Raw genomic sequence first — 15,590 nt, forward strand, 5'->3', positions numbered from 1 at the left:
GTTGAAATCACATGAATGGCCAAAACCTACTCACTTAATATTGGTATTGTTGAGTACATAAATTATTGTAAATATTTCATATTTTAAGACAAATAACAGACTGCAAAACCAGAGGGTCTAGAACTGGAAAAGGTAGATGTCGTAAATACAACATATGGGCCCAAAAAGCATCTTTCTCCTTTGATGGCCATTCAAAAGTAGCTGGGAATTCTGACAAAATATTTTTTGCAGCAACATTTAAATCACAGACATGTCATTAAGTTATAATAAACATATTACCAGTGGCTGATTTTTTTATTTCTTTATTTTTTTATTTATTTTTTTGCCTGATGTATAGAACTCCTTAAGTGAGAGAAAAGAAAAAAAAAACAAAAAAAAAAAACTTTAAAGATAACACATTGATTATAGCAAAGATTAAGCTTAACCATTGAAATTGGAAAACAAAATATACCATTTGATTTGAAGCTCAAAATAGTGTGAATAACATTTTCCACCCTTCTGACTTTAAAATAAGAGTAAAGAGACAATAGAGAAAAGACAATGATAGTTTATTTGTAACCTTATCTTGTGTATGAATTACAAATTCTGATTTCTATAATCGATCTCCATCTTTCTTTTTTTAAAGGTCATGAATTTGTTTACATGAAAATCAATCTTCAGTCTTTTACAGCATGACTCTCTTTCTCTCTTTAAATATTTTAGAACAGGTTGGCACATGTAAAATTAAAATGTAAAAAGTTTTTGTTTTGATTTTTTATTTTATTTTCAAAATGTATTTTTATAGAAATCTACCACTAGAACAGCATTCCCTCTCAGAGATGAAAAGAAAGAATTTACGTGGAAAACTAGAGCAAAGTATATCGTTCTCTCCTAAACCAAAAACACAGACGTGTTTACATGATGAGACAAACAAAAGAACAGAACCAGTGATAAAACTAAAAAGCATCATCATATTGGACAAAGGACAAAGACTTCTTCCAATAATCATGATTTCAAGACCAAATCGTCAAATAAACGAATTAAACACAACCGAAAAAGACACTCAACTCAATTAATTGGTTTACTCTTGTGCTAACTCCATTGACCACAATTATCTTTAGCTGTAATTAATTTATGTTTAGATTGATATCAATTTCAGTAATAACACAAAAATAAAATCAGAAAGACAAGGATATGAATCAAGATTTTAAAGAGCAGCATATTCAGATGAAGAACAGTCTTTTTGCATGCTTTGATGTCTTGATTAGAAAATGCACCAGATGGCCTTTGCTTTTAGTGGGGCAGGAGGTACACTCAAGAACTTTTTTAAACTGATTTAAAATAGCAAAGCCTGTGAGCATAATTGCATTAGATCTTGGGAATCAGAGTGCATCTGGTGTGTGATAATAAAGTATGAAACAAACTTCAGCAGATGCCACTTGGTATCCATGCTCATCTGTTTCACAATTGTAAGTTCTAGAAGCAGAACTAAAAGAGAAAATGTCTTCATGTGAGGTCTGTGTGTGTTTTGGAGAAATAATTAATGGCCAGCTTAAATGTTACGAAGATGAATAAAATGTCATAGGTTTATTGGTTTCATTCAAATTACCTAGAGCCCTCTCGATCACTTTATAGACTAAATTATGCACATCAACTCAATCCGCTCTAGCTCTTTAGCCCAGCCTTCCTCGCCCATTTGACTCTAAATACATTTAAAGTGTCAAGCTGGTGTCTGTTAGCTACCCCCTGCCTGTGCAAGGTCATTGGTTTCTATAGTGACCGTCTCAGGCCATTTTGATTTAATAAATTAATTCATAACGTCAAGTCATTCTCCCTGCATACAAATGCTTCTTGATTACCACATGTGCAAGCAGTAGATGGATGCATCATTTTCTGTCTGTGCTGAAAATAATAAAAGCGTGATTGAATATGTCATATGACTGAAAATGTGTTTAAAAGTATAAAAAGAGTTGCATAACTGCCTAGGTAGATTGACAGCGCAGAATGAGGAAAGAGAGAACATGGAAGAATTTATGAAAAAAAAAAAAAAGAAGTAGTACGGAGGGGGAAAACATCATCAGTTCACATAATCTTTAAAGACACATCTGTGGAAGCTGTAGATATGACTGGCACTGGCTTTGCCACATTTAAAAGGGCTAGTTCACCCAAAAATGAAAATTCTGTCATTATTTACTCAACCTCATGTTTTTTTAAACCCCTATGACTGACTTACCTCCATGGAACACAAAAGAGGATGTTAGGAAATTTACACTCAGTTACCATTCACTTTCATTGCATCTAAAATTCTGCCTATCATCTCCTTTTTTGTTCCATAGAAGAAAGAAGGTCATACAGGTTTGGAATAATATAATGGTGACTAAATAATTATTACAACATTTTCTTTCTTTTTTTTTTTTTTTGGGGATGAACTATCCCTTTAAGAGGATCCCAGAAAGAATTCATGTAAAACTGTGTCCATGGTGAGGCTACAGGAACCCTTAATGTTGCATACCATGAGAGAGTATGTGTAGCAAACTGTCTGAAAACTTAAATATAGCTTATTTTAAGCAGGAACAAAGATGTGCTGCAAAATGTATTTAAGAGCACATGGGGCAACCCCAAGTGGCACCTTATTCTCAGACAGATAAACAAAGGGAAGTTTTATATTCAGCTGCAAATGACTTAATTGGGTCCTCACATAAAGAACAGTATATTTTCTAAGTTTTACAGAGTTTACAAGCATACTAGTAAACCAACAACCCTTAAAATAACATTAAAAAACATGGAGAAATAATTGCTGGAAAAATAATTGCAGATTACATCTTTTTCTTGATTTAACCACAATATTTTTTTTTCCTTAAATAAATAACTTCTTTTATGTAAAGACACTTTTGAAACTGTCGACGTACACTCGCTCCAAATTTTTTTTTTTTTTTTTTTACTACCAACAACCTTCTTATATGTCTTGCATTGGTCTACTGAGTCTTTGTTTCAACAATCTTCCAAATCAATATGTCACATATTGTTCCTTAAGAGTTTCTTTTTGAGGTCTTTTTTTCAGTGTTTTATTCCCACTATGAAAAGCAATTTAGATCTGTGTTTCTTGTACATTGTCTTTTGAGCTGGCCCGAATTAGCAAAGGTTCGTGGGCAGAGCTATGTATAGAATTGATGGTGGAGGCATGGTTGTATGCAGTCTTGTAGGCATTGTAATGATTCAGGTGCTCATGCTCAAGTGGAGGAAGAGTAAGATGACCTTCCATGGTAGGTCCACCTGTTACACAATCCTCGCCCATGTTGATGATCTCGATGGTTCGCGTAGGTGCGTGGTGATTCTGCTGGTGATGCTGTTTGCGCATTTTATAAAATATGATTAGCATGACGGCCGCCATCAGAGTGATGGCCACAAAGCATCCGATGATGATCTTGGTGGTCTTCATCACCTCATCCAAGGTGTTAAGGGAGCCATCGCTCAGGGCTGTGACAGGGATGGTGTAGGTCTTATCTGTGGCCTTGGTGGACAACGGAGTCCGTGCTGTGGTCGTGGTGGTGGTGGTGGTGAATGAAGGTGGGGAGGTCTCCCAAACTCCAGAGGCAGGGGTGGGACCCCCCTTCTGCTGTACTGTTGGGTGGCCCTCATCGTTTGCCGATTCTGTGGTCTCAACTGTGACTGTAGTGAAGTAACTGAAGCTACTGTTCTCCGTTGAGGACACATTGAGTGTAGCCGAAGCTGTTGTGTTGCCTGCAGAGTTGCTTACCATACAGGTGTACGTTCCTGTGTCCTGCATTGTGACATTGGTAAAGTTTAACGTTCCATCATTGAGGACGGAAATGCGTACCTTGTATGCCCCATGTGTCATGATGGACCCGTTGGGTGTGATCCAACTGACTGAGGTCAAAGAATTAGCTCGGCATTTCAGTTCTGCAGCCATGCCCTCAGTTACGTTGAGATCAGCTGGCGGCTCCACGATAACCGGTGCATAACAATGGAAATAGTTCTGGTCCAGTTCACCAATGTAGCGTCCCTTGTGGCTGGCGGGTGAAGAGCATCGAGCACAGCAACTGGTATTGGCCGGCACCATCTCCTTGAGCCACCAACTGAGCCAGAGGATGTCACAGTTGCAATTCCAGGGGTTGTGGTGCAAGTGTACCCTTTCCAAATGGTGCAATGGAGTGAAGAGGTCATGGGGCAGAAGTGTAAGGTTGTTGTGGGCTAGATTTAATTCCACAAGGGACTGAAGGTCATCAAAGGCATTTCTCTCAATCGTCTGGATCTGAGCATGCATCATCCACAGCTTCTGTAGGTGGATGAGGCCCTTGAAAGACCCTGGCCTAATTATTGAAAGTTGGTTTCCAGACATTTCCAACTCATCCAACCGGACTAGCGGAATGAGGTTTGGGATCTCCTTCAGGTTGCACATGCCCAGATTCAGGTACCGCAAGTTGCTGAGGCCTTCAAAGGCACCTTCTGAGATATATGAGAGCCGTTTCAGCTCACCCAGGTCCAGCCTTCGCAGAGATGGGACACGGTTGAAGGCATAAGAGGGTATACTCTCTACTGGGTTATTCCTTAACCAAAGCTCCTTAAGTTTGGACAAGTACTCAAAAGCCCCATTGGGGATTGTGGTAAGACGATTATCAAACAGCTCCAGAGTGTTGAGGTTGGCCAGGCCATTGAAAGCCCCAATTTCAATGTTGCGGATATGGTTCTTGCTGAGCTGCAGGATCTCCAGGTGCCTCAGATGCTTGAAGCTGTCCACCTTGATCACCTGGATGAGGTTCTCCTGAAGGTTCAGGTACCTTGTGTTGGTGGAAATACCATCTGGTACATCTCGAAGGCCACGGCGAGTACAAATGACCTTGCTGAACTGGTTGCTACAGGAGCAGACGGAGGGGCAGGTCTGCGCTCGAACTAGGCCGGCCACCACCAAAAGCTGCAGGGCCAGCAAAAGCACAAACAATGGGTAAGACAGGGCCCGGTTCCACCTAGGACCTCTCATCGTCTGCTGCATCAGGGAGGAGCTCATCTTGTTTATCATTCATAATTCGCTGACAGGTTTTCCATTCTTTGGGAAGTGTTTAATTAGGCCAACTGGAAAAAAAGAGAGAAAGAACAGGGTAAGGTTTGGATTACTTGATATCTAAATTTGCCAAGTTTATCACATAAGTCAACACTGACAGATACAAATAAAGATTGAAGAAGATTTTAAATGACCTTCCTCGGATAAAGAGTGACCTCATAACCTTACTCCAATAAAGGAACGTTGTTTAATGCGTTTACAAAATCACATACGATGTTGTGTTATTAAGCATAATCTGTGTAGGACTGTTCATGTAAACGCACTTAATCTGTATTTCTTTGTACATCATCAGTGGATTGAATTAGCAAATTTTGTGAACCATACTCATAAACATGCTAATGGAGAACTAAAATGTTCTATATTTATATAAGAAATGGTCAAAGAACTACTAAAAATAATAAAATATAACTGTAGTGATTATGATTATAATGAATATAATCCTAATGCTTTAAAAATAGAAACTACATCTCCAAGGTACTGATTTAAAAAAAAAAAAAAAAAAAAAAAAGTGATTTACTACAAATAGCAACACACTGAGAACAAACTGTACTTCGTCATATGGACACACATAAGACACACACTTGTCTTTCTTGGTGAGGACTTTTTATTAGCATAAAGTAATTGACTTTGTAATGAGCTAATGTTATTTTCTATTTCCTAACCCTACAATTAACATTCACACAAATGTTTCTGCATTTTGAGATTTACTTTAAGACAATATTTTGTATGTTCATTAAATTGTTTTCTTTCCCACTAATGGCGTCCACAAAGTAGGGGATTTCAGATTTTACTATCATTGTGGGGACAGTTTAAAGTGTTGGAACACAAAATGGGATGTTAGGCAGACTATGAGAAACTGACAGCCTCAGTCACCATTCACTTTTATTGTATGTAAAACAAAAAGACACAGTGACAGAGAATGCTGACTAAGGCTGTCAGTGCATAACATCTCCTTTTTGTTTTTCACAGAAAAATGTCACACTGGTTAGGTACAGGTTTTGTGAGTAACTGATAACAGACTTTATATTTTTGGGTGAACTATCCCTTTAACCACATACACTAAAGATATTTTATTACACCACAGTTCCCCAGTCACTATATTGGTGGCTATGCATTCAGAACAATCCTTTTTCTCTCTTGTATAGTCACACATTAGCCCCTGTAGCCCAGCGAAACTGAATCACAGACACAACATTTCTTACACGTGCACTGTAGATGACCTTGGCAGAGTGTTTCATATCCATTTCATTTCTCTGAGTGTGTGTGGTGTCTGTGTGTTTGTGTCTTTTGCATGAATATGCTCTCAATCTATGTCACATAAAGTGAGCCACAATATTGGGTCTGCTTTCTCTGTTTCCCCTCTCCTCAGCCTGGGAGATATGTACCGCCATGTCTGTCTGCGTCACTTTATTTATTCTTCCAGAGGAGGCATAAATAAGACTTCCCACCTAGCGATCTTTCAATCCCTACATATCTGGAGTGTTCAGCTCTCAGAGATACTGAAAGCACTGGTGTGACCAGACTGTGAATGCAGTGTGGGACTGGAAGTGTATGGACAGATGCTTATATAGTGGTTAGAGTTGTGTTTAAAGGGAAAGTTCACCCAAGACTTATTTCATAGGCAGAACACAAAAGGAAATGCTTTTTGAATATAGTGGACTTCTCAATACAATGGCATAGTGTCTCACTTTAAAGCTTAAAAAAAGACCCAGAAGTATCATAAAAGTATGTGGCTCATGAATCATATTTCATGTCTTCTGAAAGCATACAATAGGTTTTGGTGAGATACCAAAACCTATTGTAAGCTTAGGAAAAAAAAGAAAAAAAAATACACTGCACAGTATGCAGTAAGCACAACAAAAGCCTGTGTGTTTATATTCAACAATCATCAAGCATTCCTGTTATCTACTGCTAGTTATAAGTCTGTTGGCAGTTTGTACATAGGACCAGGCATCTCAAACAAGATCTATTCTTATTTGATTTCTTTACATGGGTCTTCCTCCCTTTGGCTATTACAAAATCATGTCTGGCTAATGTGCTGCACTGTTGTAAAACTGTTCTCACTCTCTCTTTCCTCCACTCTTCCTCTCTGCAGGGTGCTGGCCTTAACCTAATAGTGACTGCCATTACAATAAATTCTTTCATCGCAAAATTACTTCAATCTCAGTCTGGAGTCTTCAAAACTGCTGGTGTGGATTACACACCAAGTATATACTCCATTTCATTGGAACTGCTTTATCCCTAAATATTTTAAAACAGATCTTCTGGAGAAAGACTTGCAGTAGATAGAAGATAAGCACATTATAAGTTAATTTGATTTTATGCATAGATAATTCTAACATAAATCTTGTGTGTAAATAATCAATTATAAGAAAATATATTATCTTAAACTTCGTTTAAAGTGTAAGGGCCAGTTTATCTTCCCCGATTTGATTTTACACTAATAAAACTGCATAGAGCAAAAGGTAAATTCAAGCTGACACAGAAAGAGAGCAAAAAAAAAAAAAAAAAAAACTGAAGAAATTCTGCCACCTCTCAAACAATGAGGCAGGCAAAATTGGATTTAGTGTAGGAAGAGAATTAGATAAAAATAAAAAAATAAAAAAAACGATTATGAAATGAATACATTTTTAAACTTATGTCCCTGTAAGAGATGATGAAGCAGGTGGTAAATGCTTTAGCAGGAGGGAGGTAAAGAAGAGGAAGCCATAAATGTGGGATGCGTAACAAGGTAAAAAAAAAAAAAAAAAAAAATCAAGTAACACGCAAGGCGATGCCATTGTGGCTAACAACAATTAATTTCTGTGTGCTTCTCAGCACAGACTGGGCAAAAAAAAAGCTTATGTACTTTCCGTCACACTGTGGGGTAAACAAGCTGAGATAAGAACAATTATGGCAAGCATACAGTTCTGCACAAGAGAACCAAATGTCAGGAGTCATGCTGGATTTATATTGTATTCAACTATAAAGAGAGGGAGAAAAGAGAAAAGACAAGGGAAGAGAAAGAAGAGTACAAAGGAGAGGGAAAAAGGCAGACTAGGATGAAGGAAAAGGAAACAGGAAGGGAAAGGGAAGAGGGAGGAGAAGGGAAAAGGAAAAGGAAGGAGAAGAGAGGAGGAGGAGAAAAGAGATGGAGAAGTGAGGCAGATGAGGAAGAAGAGGGGAAGAGAATGGGAAACGGAAGAGGAAGGAAAAGGGAAGAGGAGGAGGAAAGGGAAGGGAAGATCAGGAGGAAAGAGAAGGGAAGAGGAAGATGAAGAAAAAGGGAAGAGGAGGAGGAGGAGGAGGAAGGGAAAGGGAAGGCAGGAGGAATGAGAAGGGAAGAGGAAGAGGGAAAAAAGGAAAGAGGAGGAAGAAGGGAATAGGAGGAGGGAGAAAGGAAACATCAAGAGGAGGAGAATCAAAAAGGGAACAGTAAGGAGCAGTAAAGAGGAAGAGGAGGAAGAAGGGAAGAGGACAGAGGAAGTTAAAAGTAAGAGGACAAAGGAAGTAAAAGGGAAGAGGATGAGGAAAGAGAAGGAAAGAAGAGGAAGGAAAAAGGAAGAGGAGGATGAAGGGGAAGGGAAGAGTAGGAGGAAGTAAAAAGAAAGAGGACAGAGGAAGTAAAAGGGAAGAGGAGGAGGAAAGAGAAGGAAAGATGAGGAATGAAAAAGGAAATGGAGGATAAAGGGAAAGAGAAGAAGAGGAGGATGTAAAAGGGAAGAGGTAGAAGCTTCAGACTTTCAAGCCCATCAACAATACTTTTTTTTTTTTTTTTTTTATGCATTGCGAGTCATTCTTTAGAAAAACTGGGCCTCTTCTTTGAACAACAGAGAAGAAAGCATGTTGTATCAAAACTGCTCTATTAGAAAACCTGAGGCACCAAGAAAATACAAGACTTTTTGAGGGATTTTTTAAACCATAGGCAGAGAGAGAGATAGACCCTAATCCGGGTTTCATTTATCGGCAGGCCTCGTCTTATGCTGCAGGCTCCTAGAGCAAAATTCATAGGTATTCTGGATGGCATCAATAAAGTATGATAGTTCGGCCATTGGTTTACAAGACTGTGAAATGCTTCATATAAAAGCAAGCGGGATTGGAAGTTCTACGGCCGGATGAACTGGTGATGGACTGTAGAATCACCAAGTTACCCGCGGCAGTTGCGGTATAGCCATCAAATGTTACGATCAGGTGCATACTACAGCTCACAGGAACAAGGCTGCTGCAGTATTTCCTTACTCTGTATTTTTGCTTGTATCTAAACATCCTTTAAACAAGATATATTCCATTGAGAAGAAAAATTATATATGTACTAAAGGGATAGTTCTTAATTTACTCAACCTCATGTTGTTTCAAACCCAAATGACTTTCTTCCATGGTGGAACACAAAAAATAAATATTAGGGATACAGTATGTTTGTTTCAGTCACCGTCATTCTGCCTTACATCTACATTTATATCCCACAGAGGAAAGAAAGTCATAGAAGCCTGGAACAAAATGAGGTAAGTTGAGTAAATTACAACAGAAATTTCATTTTTTGGTGAACTATCCATTTAAATATTACATCTACCCAGAGAAAGGTCCATCAGCCTAAGTACAAATGACCTAATTTGCTTTCTTAGTAACAATGCTCAGAACACTAATGAATAAATTGCACACCTCCCGAGGACACTTGGCAATCCTGTGGACTCTGTGGCAAGGAGAATCTTAGCCTTGGTCCAACCCAAAAAAACAAACAAAAAAAAATAAATAAATAAATAAAATTGAAAGGGATGAAAGGATGAGTCATGCCAAATACAAAAATAAAATAAAAAAGCAACTGTGTTTCATTTAGAGGGCATTGCGGAACTGCAGCTCTTTCAAGAATCAGAGTTAAAAAGGGAAGAAAAAGGGGGATAAAAAATAACTGCATCCATCACTGTACGCTCATCTCTGGAAATGATACGGAACAAAGTATGTGGGCACCGTCAGACGGTTGCAACAGCGATGAAATGGGTTTTGGCAAAGGCATAAACAAAAGCAGCCTTTCTGTTTGCACCATGCTAATTCAGACCCCTGTGGTGGTGGCAGGTGGAGACTCACTAGCAGGGAGAGTGGTGGAAAGGCCCCTACAGTGAAAGATGAGGCGAGCACTCTCAGAAAAACCCAGCCTGATGAGTCTACAAGAGTAGAAAAGAAGAGAAAGGTATCTGGTTGAGCACAATGACAACCATCGGTGGAGTTTGGAGGGTACCAGAGCCGAATTCATTCTAGAAATATTTCAACGTGTGAATAAAACAAACTAAATGAATGATTTTCTTAATTACTTTTAAAGGAATAGTTCACCCATGAATGAAAATTTGGTCATCATTTACTCACCCTAATATCACTCTATATGACTTTCTTTTTTCTGTGGAGCACAAAAGGAGACATTTCAAAACGGTCTTCAAAGGGTTTATTTTCCACATAATGAGAGTTAAAAGTCAAGCCAAAAATATTTTATATATAATATATATATATATATAACACACACACACACACACACACACACACACACACACACACACACGAGAGAGAGAGGTATATATATATTAGGGCTGTCAAACGATTAAAATGTTTATTCGCGAGTAATCCCATCAATTTTTTGTAGTTAAATACGATTAATCGCAATATCTTTATAAACATGAGTGAACAAAATATGCCTCATCCAGATGTATTTTTCAGTCATCCACACAAAACCTACCCCACCAATAGAGTTGAACAACAGTAAATGAACACAGCACAACTCAATTCAAATTGTGTACAAAATATGGTAGTTGTAAGTGTATTATTTATTTGCTTCTTTTATTCTTAGTTTTGACAGATATGTTAAAAAATCTGCACTGTCATTTACAATGGACAAAATACATCAAAAACTCATTTTAGACCCCAGTCACAATTGTAACCGGTGGGATTAAATGGGTTAATGACAGTGTAGATTACTTGCAGGGTTCCAGCAGTCTACATAAGGCACCAACTCCCTAGGAGGGCACCAGAAACTCCACCGGCTACCCTTACTACCAAGGACCTGGTAGAAGTCGAGGAACACAGACGATCGCCTTGAACTCACACTTTCACTTTGTGCTCGCACCACACCTCGAAACTTTTGCCTCGTGCTCGCACCGCGCCTCGCAATGCAAGGCTGGTGTTCAAATGGCTGCTGTCTTGCCGCTGCAATGATGTTACAAGGTTAAGAGCTCTATTTGTGCTTTGCGGGCATGTTCTACTGCTGTGCTACATTGATAAAATGCTTGGAACAGGTCTCAACATAATGATCTGTTTTCCTGACGGCAATGCATGTGACTTTAGCGGCGTTTGCGTGAATTGACTCGCTTCTCATGAACTATGGTTTATTCAAAGGGTCATATTACGCATTATCGGCGTTAAAAAGATTTGTGCCATTAAACAAATTTTGTGTTAATGCATTAATAATAATAATATTGCAGCATGAAGCATTTACCCATGTTTCCATTGATCATAGTATTACCCCCCCATCCCCCAGGAATCTACACCCCTGAGACTATGAATTGTTTTTGTCCATAAAATGTGGTTTAAAACTTTCAAACTACGAAAGGACATAAAGGCAGCATAAAATAGATAGTTCACCAATAATAAAAATTCTCTCATCGTTTACTCACTTTCATGCCATCCCAGATGTGTATGACTTTCTTTCTACTAAAAGACTACAGAATGTGAAAGTGAAAGTGGAGATTTATAGTGAAAGGACTTAAAGGTGCTGTAAGCGATTTCAGACATTCTACTTCCTCGAGACTGAGCTGTTGAATTAGCCACGCCACTCAATGAGCTTTATTGAAATTGCAGAAACGGTTGTTTAAAACAACAGTAGCAAAATAGTGCCCTCAACAGACAACTGATGAACAACATGGCTTAAAAATGGCAGTAGGCCTCAATAATTAGCTGCAACTACAATACTATGAGAACACGCAAAAGGTTGACAGGTCGAAAGTGCCATTGCCCGCGGTTTACAGTCGATGTCACAGATACAGGTAAGATATCTTACGACACTTATTTAATTAATATTGTGAGATTTATTTTGTGATTATTTCGTATTATGTAAATTGGGTAATTTGGTTTGCTGTTTATGGGTGATGCAATGGTGACGTTATGAATATGTATGGGGAATTGGCGCACTGACATGCACAGTTATTGTTATGTGTGAAAAAAAAGGGACATGCGCGGGGGGGGCGGGGGGGTGAAGCGAGCATGACTGCAGTGTGTATCTCAACATATGAGCTCTGACAAATAAAATAAGTCAGTAAAGTTCTATATTTCCATGTATGCCTGCATTAATACGTTGGACCCATTTACAAGAGACTGGAGCTTCCTCCTATGTTCCACAGCCCCTCTTACATTTCTGGTGGCAGCGGGTTTGGACAACGTGCATGGTGCGTGAGTGAACTTTCTCTTCAGCGGGCATTAAATGCATTGGATGTGGTATCACGACGGTGGACATCGATACCGAGCTCCATATTTCAGCTTTCTGTTATCCACGATATCCATTTTGCTTAGTGTTTCAACCATGGACAAGTTTGTTTGTGCGTTTTTTCACAGCAGCGGCGGATCACAGAGGATTACAGTGTCAGTTTGACCATGAACTTCAAAGAAACAGGACGAGTGGAACTGTAATCCTTGTTTAATTAGAATTTTTGGGACATTTTATTATTGTTGGATACCGAGAGAATTGAACTGTTTTGTAATATGAGTGGAGCAGATTCAGCACGCGATTTGCCTGGCACGAGTAGCTCGCATGGGGTGCAGCGCTTCCATGGACATTTTCCGTCCATCTTTTTGGCGAATGGGAAAGAAGATTTTCTTCACTGGTGCAGACGATTTGAAGTGACTGTGGAGGCTAGCACGCATTTTGATAATGCCAGATTAGCTACGTTTTTACCAACCTGCCTCGGTGGTACTGCATTTAGCTACTGGGACAGTTTGCCTAGTGACATCAAGCAGGACAATAAACAAGTGAAAGAAAAAATGAAAGATGTTTTTGGCAAACGAGTTTATCTATCCACATTTCAAAGTTACGTAAATGCACGCACACGCCTGCCTGGCGAGGCTCTCCAAGTGTTTGCAGCAGAAATTAGCCATTTGGTGGATGAAGCTGTTCCCACTTATGAGGCTAATGCAAAGAATGGAGAAAAATTCAGGCGTTTCGTTGCTGGAATTGAACCCTATCTACAGCTTCGGATACATGAACAAGGTGTAGCCACATTGGATGCTGCTCTTACGCTGGCTCTACAGATTGAGCAGGCACACCAGGCCAGCAAGGTACTGCTGCTGTCTCACGCACAACAGTGGACTTCTTCAACAGTAGGAGCCTTTACTGGATCTACCTTCAACATTCTTCCACAGACAGTACTTACCTCTTCCTGTTCTACAATATCTACAGTTCTTCCTGCGGTTCACTCAGCTACATCAGGGGACTTCATGAAACTTCAGCGGACCCTGGAAAGTTTGACAGAGAGAGTGGATCAACTTCAGCTCGAGGTCAGCAGACAGAGGTATGCCAACAGACACACTACTTCACCAGATCGTCAATGGCGCAGCCTTACCCCGGATGATTCACGAGGGTGCGCATCTGAACATCGCAGGTATGACAGACATTCATATACTGACTTTGACTCTTTTTCTGAACAACGTAGACCTTCATACAGAGACTAGTGGCGATTGGGACTATTACGAAGCACGCAGACATGATGGCTATCGTGATCAAAGTCCTAGGATGTCACAGGAACGTGGCCAACGCATCACAGCTCGAGACTCTGGATCGTTCTTCTCGTTCTGACCGTGGTCGGGGTGACAGGTCGTCAGATGGCTACTCAACAAAGCGGCTGAGTCATCGATCTCCAAGTCCTAGACATGTGTGTTTCCAGTCTCCTTCATATGGCCATCAGCACCAGGGAAAACTACCAGTAGTTGACAATGAGGGCCAATTGCCAACTGCTACTGACACCAGGCCCATTGGTAATGTTGTTGAACATCATGTGACTTCAGACACTGGTCAGGTTGTGACACAGGATGTGTCACTTGTAGTCGAAGACACAGTAGTTCATGCATTTGTTGATACTGGTGCTGATGTTTCTCTTAAAAGTGAAGATTTCAGGATGTCTACTCCCACTTTACATCAAAGACCCTTGGTGAAACAGTTCATACCTCTGACATCTATTTCTGGTGACACTTTAGATTCAGTGGGTACTTTGTCAGCTAATGTCACTTTGGGTAAGCGTACAGTGTCACATTCATTTCAAGTGATCAGAAATTGCTCAAAAGCAGTTGTACTCGATTGGGACTTTTTGTCTATGCACAAAATTGTGATTAACATGTGTAACATGTCTTTTGACCTAGGTGATGACTCCTTATCCTTTGTAAGTGTAGACCACCATAACCTTAAACTTGTGGATGTTACAGTGTTGACCACTATGGTTGTTCCTGCCCTGTCGGAAGCCGTAATCTCTGCAAAACTTGCGTCACATCAAACAAGGTTACAACCAAATGGCTACACTGGTGTGTTTGAGCCTCACTATCATGAAGACTCAAAGGTAGGATTTGCATGGACTGTGACAAAAGCAGATAAGGGGTCAATTTATCTGAAAGTGGTCAATCCTTCTGCAGATGACATTTCCTTGTACTGTGGCAATCCAGTTGGTACTTTCCATTCCATTTCTGAGGGTGATCAAGATGGTTTTGTGATAATTGATAAAAGTGTGAATAATGTGAGCCTTCCAAATGTTTTTGGGTCCAGTCAAGTGTCAATGCCCAAGTCACCTGTACTGCCTGATCTCTCTAACACTGAGCTATCTGTGACACAGCAAAAGAGTCTGACAGATTTGCTAACCTCTTTCTCTGATGTCTTCAGCCAGCATGCTCAGGACTACGGTAGAACCAGCTTGGTTACCCACAAAATCAGGACCATAGATGACACTCCCATTTCCCAGCGAGCATACAGGACTTCTCCTGCTCTCAAGGCAGAAATTCACCATCAGGTAGAAAAACTCAAAGCAAAAGATATACTAGAGGATAGTGATAGTCCTTGGTCAAGTCCAGAAGTGATGGCGAGGAAGAAAGACAATACCTACAGATTTTGCGTTGACTATCGCAAATTGAATTCCGTAACCATTACTGATGCACACCCGTTGCCTCGGGTGGACGATAGTCTTGATGCGTTGTCAGGGTCTCAGTATTTTTCTGCCATGGACATGCCTTCAGGTTGTTGGCAGGTAGAATTAGATCCAGATGACAGGAAAAAGACGGCCTTTACCACTGGAGATGGACTATATCACTTTAAGGTGATGCATATGGGCCTGAAAAATAGCCTGCCTACATTCCAAAGGTTAATGGAATTAGACCTTAGAGGTTTGCATTGGACAAAGTGTGTCATTTATTTAGATGACATCATTTGTATGGGTAAAGATTTTGAGGATCACATGAAAAACCTCACAGATATTTTGACCAGGTTTAGGGAAGCAGGTCTCAAGCTTAACCCTACAAAGTGTCATTTTTGCAAGGCATC

General features: G+C 39.8%; 1 protein-coding gene across 1 annotated transcript in view; it reads right to left on the reverse strand.

Annotated features, from left to right (window-relative positions):
* Positions 1–531: 531 nt before the first annotated feature.
* The window catches only part of lrrc4ca (leucine rich repeat containing 4C, genome duplicate a), a 94,749-nt gene continuing 79,690 nt past the window's right edge, over positions 532–15,590 (reverse strand). Inside the window, exon 3 of the mRNA XM_051689698.1 lies at positions 532–5,070. Coding sequence (XP_051545658.1) covers positions 3,068–5,017 — 1,950 coding nt within the window. The 5' untranslated portion in view covers positions 5,018–5,070 and the 3' untranslated portion in view covers positions 532–3,067. The remainder of the gene's footprint in view (positions 5,071–15,590) is intronic.

Source organism: Myxocyprinus asiaticus, chromosome 46 (assembly GCF_019703515.2).
Source record: "Myxocyprinus asiaticus isolate MX2 ecotype Aquarium Trade chromosome 46, UBuf_Myxa_2, whole genome shotgun sequence".
Lineage (NCBI taxonomy): Eukaryota > Metazoa > Chordata > Actinopteri > Cypriniformes > Catostomidae > Myxocyprinus > Myxocyprinus asiaticus.